This window comes from Anopheles cruzii, chromosome 3 (genome assembly GCF_943734635.1).
Source record: "Anopheles cruzii chromosome 3, idAnoCruzAS_RS32_06, whole genome shotgun sequence".
In the NCBI taxonomy this organism is placed as follows: Eukaryota; Metazoa; Arthropoda; class Insecta; order Diptera; family Culicidae; genus Anopheles; species Anopheles cruzii.
The window spans coordinates 77118639-77142030 of record NC_069145.1 but is presented as its reverse complement, the minus strand read 5'-3'; the positions used below and the strand labels follow the sequence as shown (position 1 = coordinate 77142030).

The following is a 23392-nucleotide window of genomic DNA, read 5'->3' as shown; positions in this document are numbered from 1 at the left end:
AGCCAATGAGGCGCAAGTGTGAAATACATCTCCGTCGTTCATGTTCGATGCCAACTATATTTTCTTCCCAATTCTACAATCGGATTTATTACAAAACCTATACAAGGTGTTTCAAACGCGGTCCTGAACACTGCGATCAACAGAAACATGTGCTACCCTTACTGCGGAGAAGGAGAAATGTATTCCTTCCTTACTCGACATGGTTCATGATCGATGCCCGGACTTTTAGTGCCCTTTTCGGTTTACTCTTCGTCAGGTCAATCACATTTGCTTTACAGTCACCCGCATGTTGCTGGCCATCGGAAGCGGAGACAATTTTCTGCGTTATGCCGTCCGTGTCTGCTACTGCTGTTTGAGCCTTCCCACGACCCCTGGCACGGCTGTGCGTTTTCATGTGCCTGTTTATGTCGCCGTGACTGCGGAACTTTTTATCACAAACTTTACACTGGTGAGGCTTTTCGCCCGTATGTATCTTCCGGTGGGCCTGCAGGTAGGTGCTCGCCCGGAAACCCTTGTTGCAGTAATCGCAGATAAAGTTTCGCTCATTGGTGTGAATCCTTCGATGCACCACGAGCGAATAGCGACGGGAAAACTCTTTGCCGCAAAACTCGCACTTGTGGCTTTTCTCGTCGGTGTGAATCGAAATGCGATGATACTTGAGGTCGCCCCACTGCCGGAAGCTATGGCCGCACTGCTCACATTTGTAGGGCTTTTCGCCCGAGTGTAGCCGTTCGTGGACCTTTAGTGCGCTGCACGTAAAGAAAGACTTTCCACACGACTCGCACTTGTGCGGTCGGACGCCGGTGTGCTGTAAGCGGTGGTACTGAAAAGCCGTACTCGATTTGAACTGTCTGTCGCACCCCTCCACCTCGCAAAGGTACTTTTGTTTGCCGTTTTTCGAATCCGTTGTGACTTTTTTGCCGATTATATACTGCTCATTGCGGTCCGTCGCATGCACAACGCGATCATGGCTTTTTTTGGGCGCATCCATTCCTTTGCTATGATTGGTTTCGATTTCTGACTCCTCCACTTCATCGCTGCTAAAATCATACTCTTCATCTAGAAGATCATTTCCAGACTCGGCCTTTTCCTGTTGCACATCGCCCATGGGTTTTCGCATACTTTCGAGCACCTCATGATCATGGTCTGCAAACTCGTGACGCGAGTATTGTAAACCTTCGTTCGCGCTATCGATATCGTTATCGGACTTCTGTTCGTCATTAAGTAGCTTGGCCTTCTTCACATCCGGTGAAACAGGTTTACAGGGTGTGGAATTGTGGAACGGATCGGTTGGTAGCAGCGTTTCGTCGCGATTTGATGGAATTTGCAGCATGGAAGGAATCATCAACGATTCGGCTGGATGGTCAAGTGCTCGAGCAGCGTTCGGATCGGTTGCAAACGATACGGCCGGGAGAGCAGCAGCTCGATTGCAATCAACATCCAGTTGCGGTGGCGGTGGTGATGCATAGTGCCGATTACTTTCATTCATCCCCAAATGAACTTGAGCCAGTTGAACAGGTCTTTCTGCCATTCTGGATGCTGACATTGAACCGTGATTGGCAGATGTTAGAGGATCAAGGAGATCTAAAAAAAATGTGAACCATAAAGGGGCATTTTGAAAATAAAACAAACACCAATCCAACATTCACGGACTGAGACCACCTTATGATAGTTTGTACTTACCGCTGTCGTTGAACTGTGACTTGTTGAGGAACAGCACAAAGTTCTCGTTCTCGTTTTGAATTTGAATGCCATGTCCGGTTATACTTGCGTCAACGAACGTCATCATTTCCTTCTCGACAATTTGTTCTGTTACCATTGCTGCCCTACTGACATTTTGTACGCCCTGTCCGGCACCGTCAGATGTAAACCACTGTTTCACGCCAACATTAAGATTCATGTCTTCGCTGGCGGCTCTCTCGACGGTTTCCTGAACCACACTTCGTATGCCTTCGAGCATGTCTTCCGTTTCGCTAAACTCTCCTCCATTTTCTATCGGCACCGTACCAGTATTTGCATTTCCATACAGATTTTGTGCCATATTCGAAAATTCTGGTGCACTTTGCCGTTTTGGTTGCTCGCGAATCGATATTTCCGTTGCGTCATCATACTGCGGCTTTTGCGGCACTTCCATTTCGGATTGTTCAAACGTACGATCGTTTTTTAGTTTTTTCGTGTGCTTCACGCGGGGCAGCTTCGGTTTGGGTTTTTTGCTCTCGGCAATCAGCTGCTCTCCTGTACACCTGATGGCCAGGTGATTAGTCGGTGCACTCTTTTCATGATCGCTCTCTAGCTTACTATCGTGCCCGAATCCCTCCGGCTCGTAGTGTTCCTTTAGATGGTTAAAGAACAACAACTGATCCCGTACGATTTGCCCACACAGTTGACACCTAAAGCAAGTGTTGCCTGGAAGATCCTGCAAGGGCACCGTTTCAACAGAGTCTTCTGCACTGTGCTTCACGTTTTCAGCCTGCGATAAAACGGGTGGTCGACGTTGTATCATTCGCTCGTTTTTCACCGCTTCATTCGCGATCACTGTTCCGCGTGGTGGTTCGTGCACAAGATGATGATTAACTTCTGAACTCACATTTTCCTTAGGATCGCCCATTTTTTTCGATAATCGTTTCTTATGTGGAAGGTTAATGTTTTCGGGCAACGCATTTGTAGCGGTCTGTAAGCTGTCGGTATCTTCTTCCTCGTCGGTACGTGGTTCGCACTCGATTACGGAAGCTCCAGTGTCTTTTATGACCGCCACTCCGTTCACCGTCTGACCGTTCGACCGTTCTTTAAGCGGTGCAGGTTGTGGGCACAAATAATACCGTTTAGAAGATTCGCTTGGTCGCAACGGTGGAATGGTCATTGCTGCAATCTAAAATTAAACGAAAAAAGGATTGATATTTTCCCTCAATTTATAAGTTGTACGTCTCTTACATTGTGCAAACTACTCGGCTCAGCTGCGGTGACGGGAATGATGGCATTGTTAAAGTCCTTTAACGGAGCAGCTTCGGACGGTAAAAGTGAGGTATGCGGCTGTTCAAAGGACCGTACATTTTGAGACTGTTGCGCTGCAGCTTCTTGCGGTGGGCAGTTTACTAGGTCGGTAATGGTCTTATGATTCGCCGGGTGCTGACCGAGGTGCTGTTGCTGGTGATGAGAGTGGTGTTGATTATGATGATGAAGATGTTGAAGGCCATAGTGTTGCTGATGTTGCTGCTGGCTTTGATGGTGATGGGTCGTCCCGAGAGAGTTTCCCACCATATCATACGCTTCACATCCCGAGCCGGTTGCGTGTAATTGTGCCGACAGCGAGAAATGAACGTAACCATCGATTGCACCGGCAATTTGAGCTAACCCGCCAGTTAGGGGGGAACTAGGCTGGGCAACATCCAACATTTTGTCATACGAGGTGATCGTGCCAAAGCTGGGTATATCCTGGGTAGATACATAGAAACGAATTCCAATAAAGGTATAGTAACAGAGCTAGACTTTCTTTACCCCTACCCTCGAACTGCTGGTCACAATCACTGCCGCTTCATTGCTTGACGCTAACGGGATGGCAGGTGCTTTATTGGGGATCTGTTGAAATAACTTTCTGTGCGTAACGTCGTTACCGTTTATTGCCTGAATTGCGCTGCCATCTACAAGCGATTGCAATTCGTCCGATGTGAACGTCCGATAGTGGTGCTCTAGTAACGTTGATTGAATGCCTCCGATTGTACTTCCACTGCTACAGGGAACAGGCGTGATGTAGTCGGTCAGCAAATTCGTCGGCAACTGGCTGGACAGCAGATCTGTGCCGAGCAGCGTCGATTCTATGTACTCCTGTTCCCGTGCATTGCTGCTGATTGGCGCGGATGTTATGAAGTGAAGCGAACCGTTCTCGATCGGAGCGATACCGTTGCGCAGCAGCCCCTTCTGCAATCCCGCATCGTGATTGTTTACTTGGTCCATGTTTGTGGAGACAAACAAGCGCTAGATATTAAGGACATTTTCAACGGTGGGACATTTTTCCGGAATGCAGCAAAGACAACGTTATGCTGATGATGGCTGACTGACACATTTTTAACACTTATTTATTGTGCAGAACAGTTATCGATCTGCGTTTGAACTTAAAAATTCGCTATATTCAGTAGTAAACAGCAATTACAACACAAAACAAAATAAGGCACGAAAATAAAACACAAGAACCAAGCTTTTTTATGCACAATATTGGCGCTGTCAAAATAGCTGTCAGATGGCTACAGGTGTAGGAATCATAACATGAGCAACAACACCGGGAATTAGTTTTCCCTCATCGTTTAGCAATTTATCAAACTTACTGCTCTTGTTTTAAAATTTAATATGTTGGAGAACAATTTGAAAAGTACAGAATTTTCCATTTTTAACTCACTATCGCTCAACGATTCAGGGTGAGTATGTTTCCATCATAAAAATGGATAGGAAAGGGACTAAAAATCAATGCGTTGCGCCAAAAACCAGCACGCAAACCGAAAGGGAAACGCGAACAGTGGCTAAACAAAGAAGTGCGCATACGACAGAGGAAAGCAGAAAATCGCGAATTCGTTCGCGAGATGTAACAATGGGAATCGCGCTCTTCCTGCGAGTCTTATCAGAGAGCCAGTCGATATCTCAAGGTTCGCGCGAGCAGACGCAAGGCACGCCAGTGTTTAGTGCGATCCTTTGAGTGCGTTGCGTACATCCCCGATGCTGCCGCCGTTCAGAGGAATGAGTGAATAATTAAACTCCCGTAAGTGGGGAGTCGAGTTGAGTGTTTGGTTTGTGTTGCGAGTGAAAAAGAAATATGCAGCTTAGCGAGTCCCGCCACCTGGCCGCTTCGTCGTGTAACGCAAAGAACCGTCGCATTGCAGGAAAAGTGTCGTTTGACTGGCAAGCACCCGCTTCGGGAGAAAACTTTGCCATAGTACGCTGCCGCTGACAACGACCAAACGCTGCATACGAAAAAACTGAAATTCGGCCGGGCGAGGAAACCACCGGGAATTCGGTTAAACTTCTTCGTAAACGGATCAAGGAAACGGTGCACCATTCTACGAATGGCAAAAAACTAACTGCCTTTCCAAACCATTATCCTGCGGCTGACTCAAAGAAAGCTTTGGCCAGCTTCCGTGAACTGCTAAGCGCGTAATCCTGCGTGCGACAAAGAGCGCTAGAGGTAAGAGCATTTGTGAGAGAAGAGCTTTGTTTACGAACGGATGTGGTGGCAAGGGTGGACTGGCCACCCACAACAAAAAAGCGTCCATCGTGGCACAAGAATTAAGCTGCCGATGAGACAGAGCCATATCTGCAACTGATGTATGTTACTTTCTGCACGATTAACCACAGAAGCGAACAAGAACAACGGAACCGTGTGCCAACAGATACAGCAGACACTGTTATCGATTAGTTTGCTCTGGACAGACGGTTCGCTTGTCTTTGTTTTTCCTTTGCGAAGCACAAAGTAATTAAAAATGTACCCGTGACTTTTGTGGGGCAGCTGTCCCCACCAATCAGTTCGGCTAATCGATGCGAAAATCCATTTCCCATGCGAGTTTCCCCCGGGCTATGTTATTCCGTGTCCGCGTCCGTGTCCGTGTAAAGGGAATGATCAAAGGATATGCGAAGCAGGGCTTTTCTCTGCACCTCTGGCGGTGGAACGATGGAGACGGAATTTCAAGTTAGGTTTTGTTGGTTGCTCCCCCAGGTGCGAATCCTGAAGGCGCGCCTTTTCGATTTTTCTTCTGCTTTGGGCGATGCGTCACTGAGAAGTTTTTCGTTCGTGAAGAGCTTCTTCATTTGTATCTGTTTTCGGTCTACGGTGTACGCGACTGAAACAACTGAAGCCCATTTTGAACGAAATGCCAATGCCATGTCCTTACCTGGTATGGGTCAATGGAAATGTACGTTTTATATTTTTTACATTATTTTTTTCCATTTTAGAGCGCTCCAAATACAAAGACTGTCCTTAGTAAACTGATTTAAATCCACGATTCGAGCTGAATGAGCCCCAGTTTGTTGTGAAACTCTGACCTGACCTGTGAGGTACTCGATAGTGGATGTCTAGTACACCGATTGGCCTTTAATAGTTGCACTACAATGGCCCCAAGTTACCCAATCGACATCCTTGCGATGTGGTACGCGTACCAGAAAACACACGGCCGCAACACGCCGAACAAGTTGATGATTGGATAACTCAATTTCACGTAGAGACACCCCGGAGGTCAGGAGCGCCGCGAATAAAGTGAACAGTTTGCGAAAACCGTACCTACCGCGCGCGGGTCGCGATTGCAAAACATGGCGGCGAAGCCGAAAATAGCAAAGTTTGATTCCACGAACTCCTCTCACTTTCGTGCGTTGTGCGTGCGAGATTGGCCGTGCGACTAGTCGTTGAGAAAATTACCTATCGGGGGTGCGCGATAGTTTCCAGCAGAGACACACTCGCTGGCTGCTGGACCGACTACATAAGGGCCCGACGTCACTGTTGTGCTTTCACCGGTTAATTGGGTCGTGGATAGGAAATTCAATTACGAACCGTTGTGAACCGAGCCAGGATCGCATAGACTAGAACAGCTGTGATTGTTTTTAAATTCTGCGGAGGGTTTTAATGGTTGGCCTGGTTTAAACCAGGTCTGTTATTCAGTAGTTTCAGTAGTAAAATAGAAAAATTATTGCTCAATATACAGGAAACAGCTTAGTGACAGAAATAAGAACGAGAAATAAATGAAGTAGTGAGTTAGTTGCTGGTTAAATCGTCCAAATCGGTCAATTGCTGTTATTGAAAAGTACTCCAAAGGAATATGAAATTTCCTCCAACGTCCAATGCATCCTTATTCTCTGTCTCTGGATGAGTCACGTTCCCTCTGCCAGAGCGTCCGTTCACGTGTGAAATTTATGTTAATTCCATTTTTCGGGCTTGTAGCGACTGATGGTTGTGCCGAAGTGGTCCTTGTGTAAACAGAATTTGTCGCCAGAATGATTGTGACTTGAAACCACTGATTAGTGTGTGGCTGTTTGCCTGGGTTGACCGCGCCATTGTGGCTTCCCCAACGTGACGGGGACGGGAAAAGCATGTTGCTTCGTTGCGGCACAGCAGCGCCGCTTCCCTGCGATGTGCTATTTTTGTCAAATCCTTCGTGGTACAACATCCTGACCCGGGGCGGCATCATGTTTCGATCTCGGGTTAAACTCCCAACAATTGACACTGTCTCAACAGGCATTGTTTCACATGTCCGCTGCATGCTGGCAGCAGTTGGAACAGCGGCCGATGGGAAGAGTTGAACCATGAAAAGAGCGAGCGGCAGCAGAAAATACGCTTTTCCAGCAAGACCAACATAAATGGGATTTGGTGGATACCCGAGCGTGGTGTAAAGTGCGTGTAACGAACGGGTGAAAAGATAACATTAGCTTAACCTTTTCCTGAAGGCGACTAACTGTGGCAACAGTTTGATGTTGTGCAAATATTTCCTCGTCAAACAACCTACCAACCTTCCGTGAAGGGTATCGCTTCGGAGAAAATATCACATTGATTGATATAGAAGAAACTTTTTCGACGCCCCGAAAACATCTGTTGTTTGAGTATTTAGCGATAAACTTTTCTGATCGATACTAGTTAGGCAAGAGAAGAATATCGTCAGTACAGTTTGCTATAACATTTTAGGAACAGATTTCGAGAAAAGTGCAGTGTCTTTTTGAACGTTAAAACTCTGGGCATTGACGACAACATGGTTTTCTTCCTAAAACTCGAAATTGCAAATTTTTGTAAGCATTATGTTCTTTAGTAACTGTTTTATTATTGGCAACTTCATAAATGAAGTAAAGTCGATAACGGGTTGCAGGAAATATGGACCTTATTTAAATTGAAGCTACGAATGGCAAATAAAGAGGATGTAACGTCAAAAGACATGGCATTAGATTATGTTTATTAGACATCTGAGATTATAGGCAATGTTTTGTACAAATTGTACCAGTAGGATTATTTTGATGAGATGAAACGGCAGCAGCCAACCCTAGAAGGTTTTTATATTAGTTCAATATGCGAAATAAGGTTAACCTTTCAGAGTACATTATTGAGGGAGAAAGTATCGTGTACTGTAAAAACTAATTTTATTAATAAGTGCTTGTTTTTCATCCCTTCGTAGTGGATATGTTTTGATGAAATTTGAGTGTAAAGCAGCATTTAAAATTCATGCTGGATTGCCGAGCGTTTCCATGCAACTTTAATGTCGTTACCTACGCTCCTCCGTCGTTGACGACCGACCGACCGGCGGCATATGGGAGTTGTTAATACGAGTGAAAGGTTAGGCGGTTGTTGTTTTGCTACAACCCAAGCGGCGGTTTAGCTTAATTAGTATATCCTTGCCCGTTTCGATGCTGCAAATCCAATTTAGCTTCCGCTCCGAGAATGATGCAGGTCAATACACGGAAAGATGGGCCTTTGTTTTGAATGAGGTTCGTCAACGAGGCGCACATCATTTTTTCATGGTAACGTTGCGCGACCGCTGCCAATTGCTCGCTTGTGAAAAGCTCACGGCTACCTAATTATAACTTTACCGTATAGCTTTGCTTTGTTAGGCCGCTGTATACTATACCCTTTTCAGGGTGCTGTTCTGAACTGTGGCCGACATGTGACTTTCATCCTGTCTTGTTTTGTAGGACTATGTTTGTTCTAAGCCTTGTTTTTTTTTCAACGAAATTGTTACTATTGCGCCTGCGGACTCTTCAAACCTTATATATTTCTCCTATTTGTATTTTCTAGATTTGCTTAATTTTAATCTGAAAACTGGACCCTGCACACCGTGGACCACTCCGAAGCACAATCTGGACAGGTTGTAACTGATAAAGCTACTAAAATGGCGGATTTCACCGACGATTTGGAAAACTGGATGGGAAGGTTGCCGGCGGAATTGAAAGATGTACCGATTATCAACCTGGCCATTCCTGGCTCACACGATACTATGTCGTACGGCATAAAGAACCAGGCAGCGGTCGCGCCGGACGCGGATCCGGCGGTAGAAACGTTGAACAAATTCATCCCCTGCGTAGTTCGACGGTGGGCTGTAACGCAACGGTACACCATTGTCGAGCAGCTCAAGTGCGGAGTGAGGTACGCCGGCGGGCTCGTCAACTTTACGCGAATTTCCCTATATCCTGCTAATCCTCTGCTGCCAACCATTTTGCTTGTAGATATTTCGATTTGCGAATTTGCATGAAGCGGCCCGAAAACAAGTTTTACTTCGTGCATGGTCTGTTTTGCGAAGAAATTATGGACCCACTGGAGCAGCTGAAGGATTTTCTCCGTACGCATCCGAAGGAGTTCGTCGTGCTGGACTGCCAACACTTTTATCTGTTCAACCCGACCGACCACTGTATGCTGTCGGCAGAGCTGAACCGTTTCTTTGACAAGAAAATCTATTCTCGCAATGTTAACCAGCTGAAGGACTGCACGCTGGCGTCGGCCACGGCTTCGGGCAAGCAGGTGCTGATCGTTTACCGTAGCGATGCGTGCGTTAACGATCGCTTCTGGCTCAGTCAAGACTGGCCGACCCCGTGGCCAAACGAGATCAACGTAAAAAAGCTGCAGCAGTATTTGGACGAATCGCTGGCGCAACGTACTTCCGACACCGGGTTCGTATCGCAGTGCGTCCTGACGCCCTCCGTTCGCTACATCGTGCCCCGGTTCATGTCGTCACTGCGTGCCACGTGCGCCAAAACGGTCGACAAACAGCTGATGGAGTGGATCAAACTACAAACGCCGGGCTCATTCGAGGGAGAGGACAAACCGCGGACGAACGTATTTTTGGCAGACTTTGTCGACATCGCGGACAACCAGTTCTGCCGAGTGGTGATAGGATTGAACAGGAAGCTTTTAGACAAGGAGAGCAACAGTGCGCAGAGCTCACCGTCGAAAAAGAGTCTGTAAATGGAAGGAAGGAAGGCCAGACTTGGTCTCTCAACTTGATATATGAACTTTAGTAGATTAGAAAAAGGAAAAATCTGTCACATTTTAAGGAGGACACACAGGCTCTCTCTCAATGCCTCTTTGGCGTACAATTAAGACAAAAAGGGATATCATCTTTTCGCGGCTATGGTTTAAATGGACATTTGAAAAATGCTATTTTGGCAATTAACGCTCAAACATTAGTCAACGCACAATTACTTTCGCTCTGTGATTTATTTTTTGCTCCTAGACACTTAAGTAGCACCTAGTGCTGTAATCGATTTATAGTTTGTCTAAACGTTTGATATTTAAATTTTCTATAATTCTAATTTTTTTTTTTTGACAAACGGATCACTGTTTGAGTGTTTAAACTATACATACATTCCTCACACAACCGCTAGAGACAATCGCCAGCAAATTATACAATACTGCACACATTACCCGGATTATATATAAAATACTTATATATTTAATCATCTCTCCTTGATGGGTGATCTTCACGTGGCAGAATTCGACGCCAGAGGAGCAAGAGGAACACTTTTAACGTTGCACGTTGAAGCAGGGACGAATTTGTAGCATAAAGATATACAAATATATATTTAAATGTTGTTGTTTATTTTCTTGTTTCAGTACCTAGCGCGGCCGATAGCTGATAATGAGCGGCTGGTTTCAATTTCCCGTTGTACTAACAAGAACATATTCTAACACAACACTTTCCCTAACATTCTGACAATTTCTCCATGTTGTAGCAGGGGGTCAGGAAAACCAAATTTGGCAAAGTATCATCTTAAGGAGAGATTAGAAGTAGGATATCATGTTTGCCTAAACACATCTAAATGACAACGTGTACGTGACACGGAACAGGGGTCGGCCAAATATATTTCATCTCAAAACAGGGAGAGAAAAAATTAATTTTAATGGGTGTAGACAATGAGCAAGCGTGTGCTGATTCGGTGCGAGCAACTTTGTACTTACAGCTTGTTTCTCTAAAGGACAAAACTTCTTAACCAGCTGTGAATCTTATTACTCAAAACCAGTAACATATTCGGCTCTAAACAAGGCTCTACTGTGCGGAGAAGATGTTTTCAAGCGCTAATTTCCAAACTCAATCAAACTCTTCCCGTCCGATTCTACTGTAGCGACTCTTTTGGTCGAAAAGGATGAGCGACACGGCACACGGTCATAGCAGCGCGCGAGCAACAAGCACTTAACATGTATCCAGTAAGATACACTTTATGATTGTTATTACTACTGTAGGTATTATTGGATATTGTGTAGCTAGAGTTACATGACTGATTACGCACGTTTCGGATGTTCTTGGAAAAACCACAGCGCTGACTGAAATCAAATGTAGACCCGGTACGTAGCTGGCGCACGTTACACACACAGAATAGTAAAAATAAGGTTACACTACCCCACCAATCAAATATTTGGCACCATGAAAACATTAGGGTGGACTTTTGTATCATGATTATTATTCAAACCGAATCGTTCAAAACGGATGGTTAGGGAGATGCAGTGTATTGTCTTATCTTGGTAGTCAGAGAGGATTTGGATAGTGTGTAGGTTATACAAAACGCTCAAAAATCGAACCGCGGTTTTTTCTCGTACAAACGATGCAGGTAATAGTGTGAGATACAAATATGTTAAACTCTGTTTGTGATGTTATTAAAATCTTTGTGCGAATCTTTGGCGGCATCCCAATGCCGACCCACCAGAGAAGGAAAATATACGTTTTGACTGGCTGCGTTGTGTTCGAATTTTATTCCCCAAAGTGCGAGCGAATTGAAACACGGTAAACAGAGGCTTCGGTTGCACGGAGTCAATGGCGGGACTATGTTTCGAACGATGTTAAATGTTTCCAGCAACAGAAGGTCGCCACTTTCTCGAACGCTCGGTCATACGCCCTTTACTACAGAGCTTTGATCGAAAGCTGCTTCATCTTGGGGGCTTGTTTTTTGAGTTGACGCTTCTGCTCCTTTTTCTCCCAACGCCGCTGCTTTTCCGGGTCCTCCTCGGCCAGCATCTTCTCCTTTTCAGCCTTACGTTTCTCTTCGCGACGCAAGGCCGCTGCTTCGGCGCGGGCCTGATGGGTGTTCTTCATGAACTCTTCCTCCACCATCGCTCGGTTTTTGTCCGATTTGGCTTTTCCCTACACGGGCGCAAAGAGAAAGAATGAGTTATTACGTGTTAAGCGACTAGAACAACGGTAACTATGGTACCTCCTTGGACAGTTTGAATCTTCGCAAACGATCCATCAGGTAGAAAACGAGTATCAATAGCGGTTTCATCTCTTCCAAATCGCCTTTAACTGGCACGTTAAAGCCGCAGTGCAGGATGCGCTTCACATCCGGGCGCTTCAGTTGGTTCGGATCCTCTTGCTGGATCGGACCACTGAACTGGTCCGAAACGTGAACATAATCGATCAGGTGCGAGTACTTGTTGAGTGCTGCCACTACCCTACCATCTAATACACTAGCGGATGCTTCGGGAATCTCCGATAACAGTGAAAACCCGGGAACGCCGTACTTGTCCTCGGCCTTACTGACTAGACAACAGTACTTACTCTGGTGAAAGAGGAGAAAGCGAATAACGATCAGTTGATTCACGTGTCGTCGAAGTGAACAGCATCTCCACTTACCAAATCGTTCAACTCTTTGAACATCTTCGTGGCCTGTTTGCGGGTTGCGACGCAAAATACAAAATTATCCGACGCATCAGCCGACAGTTCAACTTTGATATGCAGCTGATCCTGTACCGGTTTCATGATGCCCGCAATCAACGATACCAGATCCTGCCGTTTGATCATTTTAAGCTCAACCAACATACCCTCGCAGCAAGTCCGTCCACTGCACCACAGGGTGTACACACTTTCGCTCTCTTTGTTAAAGCTAAAGGTCGATCCCTCCGTTTCTTTCTTGCCATCGTCACCGACCAGCACAAAGTTGTCTTCCAGCAGGGTGCGATGTATCGACAGCCACTGGTTAGCGATGGCAGAGTTTTTCTTGTTCCCTACCAGATAGTTGGCGAAGTACGCCAGCAGACCGGCTAGCATGAGCATCTCCATCCAGTACGAGTCCCAGTGCGTTCGAAAGTGGATCGGCACTTTCGGAATCGTTAGCTTCGGTTCCGTCTGTTTGCCTACCGTGTCACCCGGTCGCAGTTCATCCTGATCGCCGATTGTGCTCGAGAAACCCTCAAACTCCTCCTCGTCCTGGAAATGCTCAAACTCGTTGTCTTCGTTCTCCACGATCGCTTCGTCTAAATCGTCCTGATCGTCCTCGATTTCCATAAAGTCCTCATGGTCCTGCGTTGGGACCGGACCTGCGGCAGGTTTTGGCTGATGCTTTGGCTGGCCATTTCCAGCTCGGCCATCGCTTTGGCCACCGGATGGCTGCGGGGCACCCGGCCCTTGCTGTGGTTCGTCAACTACAAACTCGTCTTCGTCAAAGTCTTCGAATTCGGCAAAATCGCTCTCCTCAAAATTGTCCGAGCCTTGGGCGATTATGGCTTGCGGTACCAGCAAAACCACTGCCACCGCGAGCAGTGGAAGCAGGAACCTCATGGTTGGACCGGGCTGGTGAGAAGAGCGAAAATAGTTTTCCCGAAATAAATCCATCGTGCCTTGTGCCCGAGATCCCCATGTTGAGGAACCACGGAGGGATACGGAGTTTGCTCACAGAGACTCACCCTCAAATCAGTGAACTTCTGCTGCGTTCTAACAATTGCACCTTAAATTATTCAGAAAAGGTGCATTGCACCCACAACTGAACTGATTTACCCCGAAAAATTCACACCAAATGGTCGTATTTTTAATGAGGTTTTAATGGTGTATTGATTTGCACACTGACAGCAACTCGTTCGCTAAATGGCAAACACGTTGGTCTCGGGTAGCGTGCGTCTTTTGTAACCGCAATGTGCGTGAAACGAATTACTGCGTCAGCAACACTGACCGTAAATTGACACACTGCACAGTACATTTGAAGTTGTGAACTATCGAGTTATAAACCTAAAGTTGGCAAACGATGGTGATGTTTCATTTTAGACCACGTGACGTCAAGATAAGAAATACAGTGCAGCCTCTGTGTCCCGAGACATGTTTTCCAAATTTCCACTTGAGCCGAACGTTGCATTGTTTATTTCTACGTCGCATAGCAATAGTTTTTCCTTCTTGCCTCACATTATATTTTCTTAATACCAGCAAATAACGTATGAAATAATTATTGCGGTACGTTTATTTCGTTTCGTCTCCATCGAAGCACCCTGTGCAAAATGGACATTCTCCCCCCGATTACGGTTTTCAAGTACTTGAGTTGTCAATCTCAAATGGCAAACTCAAGTGTCGGCATTACGGTTTTCAATTAGAGAAGCTCCGAGTGCTAAATGTGCTAAAATGTGCTAAAAAGCTTAAATGTGAAAGCTTTTCAAGCTCTTTGGGTACGAACTGTCATTTCTGGTGTATTTTTGTAAACATTGCACACACAGATACACATACACAGGTAGCAGTTCAGCTGTGCGTGCGATTTTTGCTATTATATTTCTCAAATTTTTAGATGTTAAAAGGTTGTAACTCGAAATATTGTAAGCTGGCGGATCACCGAGATCATGAGGCCAAGTTCGCGCACGAAATAACGAACGAAACGCGCGACGGCCTGTGCGGTTAGTCCCGGGTCGCACAGCGAGTTCGGCTGCTAGCTGGTCCCGTTTTCCAACGCGATGAAAGTGATCGGTGATCGGCAAGCAACGTTCGGATTCGGTGCGGCTCTGTCGCCGGCCATAATAACGAGACAGTTGTTGGTTCAACGTTTACGCGTTTACAATTACGCGTTCTCGGTGTACATGATTATTTGTTCTCATGATTCATGATTTCACCAATGTGTGAGCTACTGAGTTCCCTATCTATCTATCTATCTATCTATTGGTGGCGCGAACGCCCGATTCGGGCTATGGCCGCTTGTATCGAGACCCTCCAGCTGTCTCGGCCTACTGCCCTGCCTCTCCAGTCTGCTACACCGAGCAGGTCCTCGCTGGCCTTACGGACGCTGACCTCCCATCGGGCTCTTGGCCTACCGACTGGTCTCCTGCCGTGTACCGTTCCCAATAGCGTTTTCTTTGGTAGCCTTGTTTCGTTCATCCGTATAATGTGGCCCGCCCATTGCAATTTTTGTTTCTTTATCATGGTGGAGACCTCTGGGTCATCGAACACTGCATAGATTACACTATTATGCCTGATCCTCCAGTGCTCTCCATCCTTCACTGGGCCTAGTATCCTTCTGAGGATCTTTCTCTCAAAGGCATTAATTTTGTTTTCTTGGGACTGGGTTAGGACCCTGAGTTCCCTATCACTTATCCTATTTGCTGTAAAGCAGGCTCTTAGTTAGGCAGACCTACTTTGGACTAGCGACAGTGGCAGTAAAGGAACTGAAAATACTAAGATTCTTCGCTAAATGTAAATTTGACAAATTGAATTTTTCATCACCAAAATACAAACTATCTTTGAAAGTATCACTATCTTTGCACGGCGCAGCATAAACAATGCAAAATAATTGATAAAATCAAAGACATCCTAACAGAACGGCACTTTCCGTTACAAAAAGTTGACGGAAACTCGATTGTCAAATTCGAGTCTCCGTTTGAAAACCATAATGCCGTGACAACTCGATTAATCGAGTGAACAAGTTCATCCAGCCGAAAGCTTTCCACAGAGAGCGTTCATCCAGTTTGCGTTTGACCCACCCGAACGAAAAAATCACTCAATTTTTCATTTTTCTAGCCGCAGATCTCAACCCGTGAGACCACCCCTCTCACTATGGCCCGGATTGCGTTAAGAGACTGAAATGGTCCCCGCTTAACGTAATCCGCATACTGAGAACTCGCCTCTTAACGTAAAAACCGCTGCTCTTAACGCAAAAAGATTTGAGAGCCCGTGAGCGATTTTCCCCTACATATTTCTATGTTTTCTTTCTTTCTCTCCTCTCCCACACATTGAACTGTCAAATCGTTCGCTGTTGTAAACAAAATGTTTCATTTATTCAGTATAATATTAACAATATTTCTGCACTTGTTTAACTTTTTTGTTTCCACCATGCACTTTTCACTACGCTCTACGTGTATGTTTAGCACTACGCCACAGCATTTCATGTATCCGCTGTATCGTCATTGCATCGTTCGCTGGCTTCGCTGCGTCGCTGGCATCCAATGGCACGATGACACTGCTCGGCTAAAAATGTAAACAATTTCTTCACTTCACTATTTATAAGTAAATACTTATCGAGAAATGCTTCCCGATGCTTAAATTTACTTACCGAAATAAGCAACTGCTGAAAATTAACTATTAAACACTATTTTCACGTCGATGATGCGATGTCGATTTGTTTATACGTCGTATCTTGGACGCTTCGGCAATGAACTGTTGAAAAATTTTCTAACAGTTTGAGTGGCGGACTGGACGCTATATTAGCGTGACAGAGAGAGAAAATACTGCTCACTGTCGCGTTCTCTTTCTGCCCCTTGGCGAGAAAACAATTCGCCGTGAAATTTTTCTTCTCAGTATGGAGAAACTGAGTTACCATTTTGTTCGGGTAATACCAAAGTGAACTCAGATGACCGCTTGAGTAGTCAATTAGAGAATGATAATCAGGCCTTCTATCGAAAGCAAAACAAATACGATGACGTTCTGAGGAGATTGTCAGTTGTGCAAAATTTTTCATAACATCTTTCATCAATAAATAAAACTTTATTCAGATCGTCTCTCGGAGTTGACCACAAAACGGAAACACAGCCACACTTTCGTCTTTAAGCTAAAATGTACGTAACGAAGCTTCATGAGTGACAACGGTTGATAGTCGAACCAACGAATGGCATCGCAGTGACGGTGAAAAGGGGCATAATTTGAAACGAATCCGGAAGGCAAAGGAGGACGGTGCGAAGCTTTGTGTCGGAAAAGTCTCGAGCGAAACAGCTGGCAATGGGACCGATGTGGCCTTGTGTCTACGCGCTGCTGATAACCATCGGAATCGGAACGGCTGACTGTCGCCGCGATGAAGACGTGAACGATGATCACCGGGTTCCGGTGGCGGCGGAGCTATCCGGTATTGAGAAGTGCCCCGGTATAATGCGTTACGTTTTCGACGGTTACGCGCCGATCGGTAAGTGGTTCTTACGGTGGGGCTCCTGCGAGTGCTAGTACACCTCTCTTTTTAAAGGAAATACCAATGCGGGAAACTACACGGAGAATTCCAAAGGAGTCACGCTGGAACCGTGTGTAAGGGACTGTTGCGCGAAAGGACCCAGCTGCAACACGGCCTTCATATTCAACCACACTTGCTACCACGTGAAATGCATCAGTAACGAGCTGTGCCTTCCGGCGAAGAAAGAAAATCTCTCCTCGATGCCCCGAATGGTTCTGGTGAACCCGGTCGAAGACGGTACGGCCGCCAGTACGTGGTGGGAACTGTTAAAGAAAGCACAAGAGAAGCGCCTGCTTGCCAGTGGGTCGCCCGTGGTTGGGGATGAAGTACGGGACGATAACTTGCTGGACAAGCTGGCGGAGTTCTACAACCTAGCGAACGGTGTGCAGCGGGTGCGTGATAGGGAGGACAAGTTCGACCTCTCGCAACCGGGTAATCTGTACGGCGGGTCGTACAAATCGCTCGACTACGGTACGGGTGATTTCGAAAAGTATGACAGCAACTTCCTGCGCGACCAATACGACGAGGAAGCGGAAGAGAGTAAGCTCTATACGGACACCCTGGTCCTCGGATCGATACGTCCGTGTCAAACCGATGCTGCCTGTCCGCGTAATGAGCTGTGCGCGCGGGTCGTACCGGGCCAACGGAAAGGCATTTGCGCCTGCGTGGAAGGATTCGAGAGAAACGAGAAGAAGTTGTGCTTACCGAAGCAGCAACTGGCCAGCGATACGATAGCCGTCCCGCAAATGCTTTCGGCGGCACAAAAGCAGTCGATGCCGGTGGAAGAACCGTTGCCATCGCCGATGCGATCCAGCGTGGCAAAGGATTTGACTGTATCGGTGGTCTCGAAGGATGTACGTCTACCGACGAACGAAGCCACACTTTCCGCGTACGTGATACCGGACGAAACGACCAGCGGCGATCGGTACAGTTACCTGTGGACACTGGTGTCGCAGCCAAAGGGGGACAACAACAGCACGATTGCCGACCAGACGAAATCGGTGGCGAAGCTGTCCGGCCTGGCGGAGGGTTTGTATCAGTTCAAAGTGACCGTGAGCGGCCAGAACGGCTCGTACGGCGAAGCGTTTATGAACATCACCGTGCTGCCGGAGCAGAAAATCAACCAACCACCGCGCGTGGTCATAACGCCGGTGAATCAAACGGTTCGCCTACCGAACCACGAAGCGATCCTCGACGGCAGTGGTTCGGGAGACGATGTCAAAATAGTGCACTGGCTGTGGGTGCTGGAGCAGGGTCCACTTGGCTATCAGCCCGATCTGCCGGAGGTGAGCACGTTGCAGCTGAAGAATCTGACCATCGCCGGAAACTATACCTTCAAGCTGACGGTAGAAGACGAGCAGGGACTGAGCACCAGTGCGTCCGCCGTGATCCAGGTGCTGAAGGAGATCGACTATCCACCGGAAGCGAACGCGGGTCAGAATGTGATACTCTACCTGCCGAACAATAACGTCACGCTGAATGGTTCCATGAGCAAGGACGACAACGGAATCGTGGCCTGGGAGTGGACAAAGGCCAGCACAAACCAGTCGAAAGCGGTCGATATGCAAAACACCCGGACACCCTTTCTGCAGCTTTCGAACCTCGAGGAGGGCGTGTACGCGTTCGAACTGAAGGTCACGGACGCTAAGAATCAGAGCAGTACTTCGAGGGTGCACGTGTTCGTGAAACCACCGACTAACCGGCCACCGGAGGCAAAGGCCGGTCAGAGCGGGACGATCTCTCTGCCGCAGAACTGGGCAACGCTCAATGGGAGCGAGTCGAGTGATGACATTAAAATTTCGACCTTCCGCTGGGAGCAGGTGTCCGGGCCGAATGCTGCGGTGATAATGAATGCCAATGCATCTGTAAGTGGTCGAGATCGAAAGATGCGGAGCACTCAGTTAATGATTTTTTCGTTTTTTTAAGATCGCCAATGCGACGTCTCTAACGGTTGGGGAATACGTGTTTGAGCTGGTCGTGTCGGACGAGGCGAAAAACGATGCTCGGGCCCGTGTAAAGGTAACGATTGTGCAGGAAAAGAACACAGCGCCCGTCGCGAATGCCGGGGGTGATCAAACGGTGACACTTCCCACCAACATTCTCGTGATGAACGGGAGCCGATCGAGTGATGATCTGGGAATCGTGCGTTACAGTTGGACCCGGGAACCGAGCAGCTTAGCGATTGGGACCATCATTGACGATAGTGACAAGAAACCGGTGCTGATGGTGCGTTACGGCGATGGAACATCAATCGGGGTTGTTCGATTGAACGGTAACGGATTTTCGTTTTAGCTTACAAACATTGTCACTGGCCGATACGTTTTCAAACTGACCGTGCACGATGGGCAAGGTCTTTCGGCGTCGGACACCGTTAGCATCATCGTGCATCCCGATCCGCTGCTGATGAGTTTGGTGGAGGTAACCATTACCACCGAAGCGACGGTGCTGACGGCGACCGAGCTGGACTCGATCGAACAAAAGCTGACGCTACTCATCGGCGACAATATGGCCAAACTGCACGTCCGAGAACTCAAGGTGGAGCCCAGAACGGGTCAGGTGGTGATTGTTTTTTACGTGGAAAAGAAAACCGGCCTCGAGGTAAGTAACCGATCGTTGCAGTAGAATGTCAAACGGCAACCCTAACCCATTGGATTGCAGGACAAGGACAAAGTGGTAGTGATACCGGCGCTGGAGGTGGAACGAATATTGAAGGAAAAGTTTTGGCGAGATTACACCATACTTGGCACCTCGGTCGTCGGCATTCGTACCACCGTTTGCCAGAACGATTGTTCCGGGCACGGTGTGTGTAATGCAGAAACTCGCGAATGCATTTGTCAGAGCTTCTGGATGCCGGATATTTTTTACTTCTGGGGGATCGCTGAAGCCAATTGTGGTATGCAGGAACTGGATTGTAATGGGCGTAGCAGATTGCTGAAACATTTTTATCGTTTCCTGCCCTCCGATTCGTTACAGATTGGTCCATACTGTACGTGATTGTTGGTGTGCTGATAGTTTTCTTCGTGCTGTCCGGCATTTGCTGGGGAATCACATGCCTTTGTCGGAGAACGCCGAAACCACGCACAAGGCCCAAACCGCAGAAATACTCGTTGCTACAGACGAATGACGAGGAATTGCCTTCATGTGAGTAAAGGTTTTAGATATTTGCATTTTTGTTTACATCCTTTTTTTTGATTCCCATGACGCTTATCCACAAACTTCTAAGGGCTGTAATTAGAATTTCAATAAGACTTGGTGATACCGAGCAAAGTTCACTGTGACTTTCTGTCTGTGTGATATGACCATAGCCGTGGTTAAATATTTGCGGTAAAATTGCATAAATTGTACCACGATTCGCAGTGATTTGGAAAAAACATGCTAATGTTTGGAACGGTATAAATGTCGCAGTCCTTGGCTGTCAAAACGCTCATTGGTACAATGTTTACTCTGATGAAATTATGCCGGCTATTTTGTGTTCACATGGTATGATAAAAACGATATATCTATTCTGAAATCTGCAATAATTCTGCAGTTTTCCTACGGATTCATTTCGGATTCTACGTTTCTGTGGGTTTAAAAGAGCGTGTTGGTGGTTATGATGTGAGTGTTGGTGTTTACGAAGGGAATAAGCAAAGGATCACACGGTTCAGAAAGCTTATGTATCGCTATAACAACAGGAATAGGGAGAGTATCCTGACCGAGCCAGAGCATCGCTTTTCTTGTGACGAATAAAGCCCCGAGCCTAAAGTCTCCAATAGTAATGGTATGATCTCTTCTAGAGACAAATGCAGCCCTGAGCTCTCAAAGTCTCTATAGCATTAGTAACGACATTTGATCTTTCTTCGAATGTCGAATAAATCTTTCGCCTTGTGCTAAAGATTTCTCTCTTGGGGAGCCCTCTCCAGGGATACTCTAAGGAGTGTAAAGAGAATTTTTGTCGTCTCGATTCTGTAAAGAGTCGAGCCATCACCGTTAACTAAAAGTGTGAGGTAAAATGAAATTTTTTCATGTTTATCAATCGCGGTGAGCGGCGTTTTGATAATGAAGGAGCACCAAACTTCACTTACTTGTGTGTGTTCATTAAATTGGCTGTGTTGGGTAAAGAGTTCAACAAAAACGTATTTGGATTTGCCATGTTTTTTTGTCGCAAATTGCATTGTTAGCTTTTATGAATATTATTTGAAAATTTCAAAATCGATTAAACTTATATCTAATTGCAATTACTTCACAAATATAATTTTTCATTGCGTTAAAATGAAATAACATTAAAATAATATTTCCCATTATCATTAACTGAATGAATTTGCTTCCCTATGGACATGAAACAATAGCATGCGTAAACCTATTTCAAACATCTTTTTACATTGTCTTTTTTCCTTCGTTACATTCCAAAAAAAATCAGTATAATGCTATCGAGCTCCTGGTTAATTTTATATGTTCACTCGAGCAAAAATAATTTTTGTTCATTGTTACGAATCACCACAGTGCATGGGATACTTGACGCGTTGTTTAGAACCTTACAACACGGAACGTTATAAATGTCATGTCGGCAAAACGTCACCGCTACGAACGTCAGGTACACACACGGAAGGAAAAAATGCTTACACGCCGGCCGTATGATAGAAATGTATTTTTGTAAAGTAAATTTACGTCGAGCGCCCGACGGAATGAAACACATCGTGGTGACAAAACGAAGCTTTTGTAAAGATCTACCGACCTGCGGTGATTTGAACGTGCGGAAAGTGTATTTATATGTTTTAAATGCGATAGCATTGTGTCCCGAGTGAGCCGAAGAGAATGCGGCGAGTTTAAAAATCGCTAGAGCAACACGAACGCCGCTGGTGTCGTGGCCAGCTCGGAGCGTCGGTAGTCACTCTGATCTCTCTTCAAATGTCGAATAAATCTTTCGCCTTTTACTAAAGATTTCCGTGGAGAGGGATACTCTAAGGAGTCTAAAGAAAATTTTTGTCGTCTCGATTCTGCAAAGAGTCGAGCCATCATCCAACCAAAAGCGGCAGCGCGCTCTCCTGACAGCGAATGGTGGCAAGCAATTCGCTCCAACCCGTGCCTCAGAGGGTTAAACCGACTAGCCGGTCCTCTCTGGCATTGACCGGGTACGACTGATTGCTTTCGAAAGTCGTAAAGCGTAGCCCTTATTTGTTTAATTTTTGCAAATACTTTCATTCTTTTATTAAATAAAATTGCCTAATTGTGTTTCGTTTGTTGTAGTTAACCGTGCGGGAACAAACCTGTCGGACACCGACTCCGACTCGGATGTGCTTTTCGAGAGCCGCTCACGGCATAACGGTCTGCTGCCCGTCGGACGGTCGGCCAACGGTGGCTTGCCCAACGGAGAACTACGGAACGGTACCGGAGCAGGAGGAGGACACCCGAAGTACGGGGTCACGCGCCTTGGGCGACGCATAAAGGCTTAGGAACGGAACAGCAGGAACAGGGCGTTCCGTTCCGGCGTTCCTGTTGGTGCTACCGATCGCTAGTCTGAGAGAGTCTTATCTTACAATACGTTCCTATCAGCTTGCAGTGATTTACATTTAATTCACCGTTTCTCATCCATTTACTGTTTGGTTTTTGAGTTTTGTCAAGACGACGGTGACCAATTTTTGATTCGAAACAATTCCATTCCCAATGCGCACATGTAAGGCACGCTTTAGAAGATACTTTACCGATAACGATTGTGATCCAACGGCCATCGAATTAATTAAGTTGCTGACCAGTCAGTCAGTCCAGCGAGAGATAGGATGCGCTTTCGAACGCTGGCTCGAAGCCGGCTGCTGAGCTGCATCGCAGGAACAGAACCATTGAACAGAAGCTTATGTGAGTTATGATTTACGTAAAGTGTAAGATTTTATTAGAAACTCCTTTACATTCGCCCCGGCGTCAGTCAGAAAGCAGATAGTAGTCCTCCCTACGTTCGTGAGTAAGTTGATGTTCAATCCATAGCGTGCAGTGTACTTATGAAAATCGTGGCCACCCGTGCGATGGTTCGGTGGGAAAAATGAGTATTATCTTTAAAATGAAACCGATCACGCACCGATCGGGCTGTGAGGTAGACGGTAGAGCGGAACCAGGCGGAACCAAGACAGAGTGCAGAAGGTTTAGCGCACGTAAGTGTATGGCGACACGGCGCGCCCAGTATTAACAATCTGCATTCGCTACCGCATACGAATATAAGGGAAACTTTTTTACTAGAAAACACACTTGCGAGTGCTATATTTTCCATTTCTTTCCCAGGGGAGGAGCACAAAACGGGGTC

General features: G+C 46.4%; 4 protein-coding genes and 1 non-coding gene across 5 annotated transcripts; 3 read left to right on the top strand and 2 right to left on the bottom strand.

Moving 5' to 3' along the window:
- Position 1: 1 nt before the first annotated feature.
- On the bottom strand, positions 2–3951 carry LOC128271035 (uncharacterized). The gene is made up of 4 exons (XM_053008466.1): positions 3502–3951; positions 2932–3432; positions 1684–2869; positions 2–1584 (listed from the first exon to the last, which is right to left on the bottom strand). Exons 1-4 carry the CDS (start codon positions 3949–3951, stop codon positions 191–193), a joined length of 3531 nt encoding a protein of 1176 aa, XP_052864426.1. The 3' UTR covers positions 2–190.
- Positions 3952–8264: 4313 nt separating this feature from the next.
- Positions 8265–22553, top strand: LOC128271034 (dyslexia-associated protein KIAA0319-like protein). The gene is made up of 8 exons (XM_053008465.1): positions 8265–8308; positions 16916–17079; positions 17137–18986; positions 19048–19347; positions 19414–19719; positions 19780–20014; positions 20095–20262; positions 22348–22553. The coding sequence occupies exons 1-8, from the start codon at positions 8265–8267 to the stop codon at positions 22551–22553; spliced, it is 3273 nt and encodes a 1090-aa protein (XP_052864425.1).
- Positions 8844–10195, top strand: LOC128274381 (PI-PLC X domain-containing protein 2). Its single transcript, XM_053012562.1, has 2 exons — positions 8844–9097; positions 9178–10195. The coding sequence occupies exons 1-2, from the start codon at positions 8844–8846 to the stop codon at positions 9911–9913; spliced, it is 990 nt and encodes a 329-aa protein (XP_052868522.1). The 3' UTR covers positions 9914–10195.
- Positions 10434–13766, bottom strand: LOC128274380 (PAT complex subunit CCDC47). Its single transcript, XM_053012561.1, has 4 exons — positions 13622–13766; positions 12573–13508; positions 12154–12498; positions 10434–12083 (listed from the first exon to the last, which is right to left on the bottom strand). The coding sequence occupies exons 2-4, from the start codon at positions 13494–13496 to the stop codon at positions 11844–11846; spliced, it is 1509 nt and encodes a 502-aa protein (XP_052868521.1). The 5' UTR covers positions 13497–13508; positions 13622–13766; the 3' UTR covers positions 10434–11843.
- LOC128275798 (U5 spliceosomal RNA) lies at positions 21989–22110 on the top strand. Its single transcript, XR_008269336.1, has one exon. It is a non-coding gene; the product is annotated as a U5 spliceosomal RNA (small nuclear RNA).
- Positions 22554–23392: the final 839 nt, after the last annotated feature.

Coding starts and splice junctions, on each gene's coding strand:
- LOC128274380 (XM_053012561.1), bottom strand. CDS start 13,496: ATGAGGTTCCTGCTTCCACTGCTCGCGGTGGCAGTGGTTTTGCTGGTA. Junction 12,499..12,572: donor TCAAAGAGTTGAACGATTTG/GTAAGTGGAGAT, acceptor CTCTTTCACCAG/AGTAAGTACTGTTGTCTAGT. Junction 12,084..12,153: donor GATTCAAACTGTCCAAGGAG/GTACCATAGTTA, acceptor GCGCCCGTGTAG/GGAAAAGCCAAATCGGACAA.
- LOC128271035 (XM_053008466.1), bottom strand. CDS start 3,951: ATGGACCAAGTAAACAATCACGATGCGGGATTGCAGAAGGGGCTGCTG. Junction 3,433..3,501: donor TTGTGACCAGCAGTTCGAGG/GTAGGGGTAAAG, acceptor GTATCTACCCAG/GATATACCCAGCTTTGGCAC. Junction 1,585..1,683: donor GTCACAGTTCAACGACAGCG/GTAAGTACAAAC, acceptor CATTTTTTTTAG/ATCTCCTTGATCCTCTAACA.
- LOC128274381 (XM_053012562.1), top strand. CDS start 8,844: ATGGCGGATTTCACCGACGATTTGGAAAACTGGATGGGAAGGTTGCCG. Junction 9,098..9,177: donor CAGCTCAAGTGCGGAGTGAG/GTACGCCGGCGG, acceptor TTTTGCTTGTAG/ATATTTCGATTTGCGAATTT.
- LOC128271034 (XM_053008465.1), top strand. CDS start 8,265: ATGGGAGTTGTTAATACGAGTGAAAGGTTAGGCGGTTGTTGTTT. Junction 19,348..19,413: donor ACAAGAAACCGGTGCTGATG/GTGCGTTACGGC, acceptor TTTTCGTTTTAG/CTTACAAACATTGTCACTGG. Junction 20,263..22,347: donor TGACGAGGAATTGCCTTCAT/GTGAGTAAAGGT, acceptor CGTTTGTTGTAG/TTAACCGTGCGGGAACAAAC.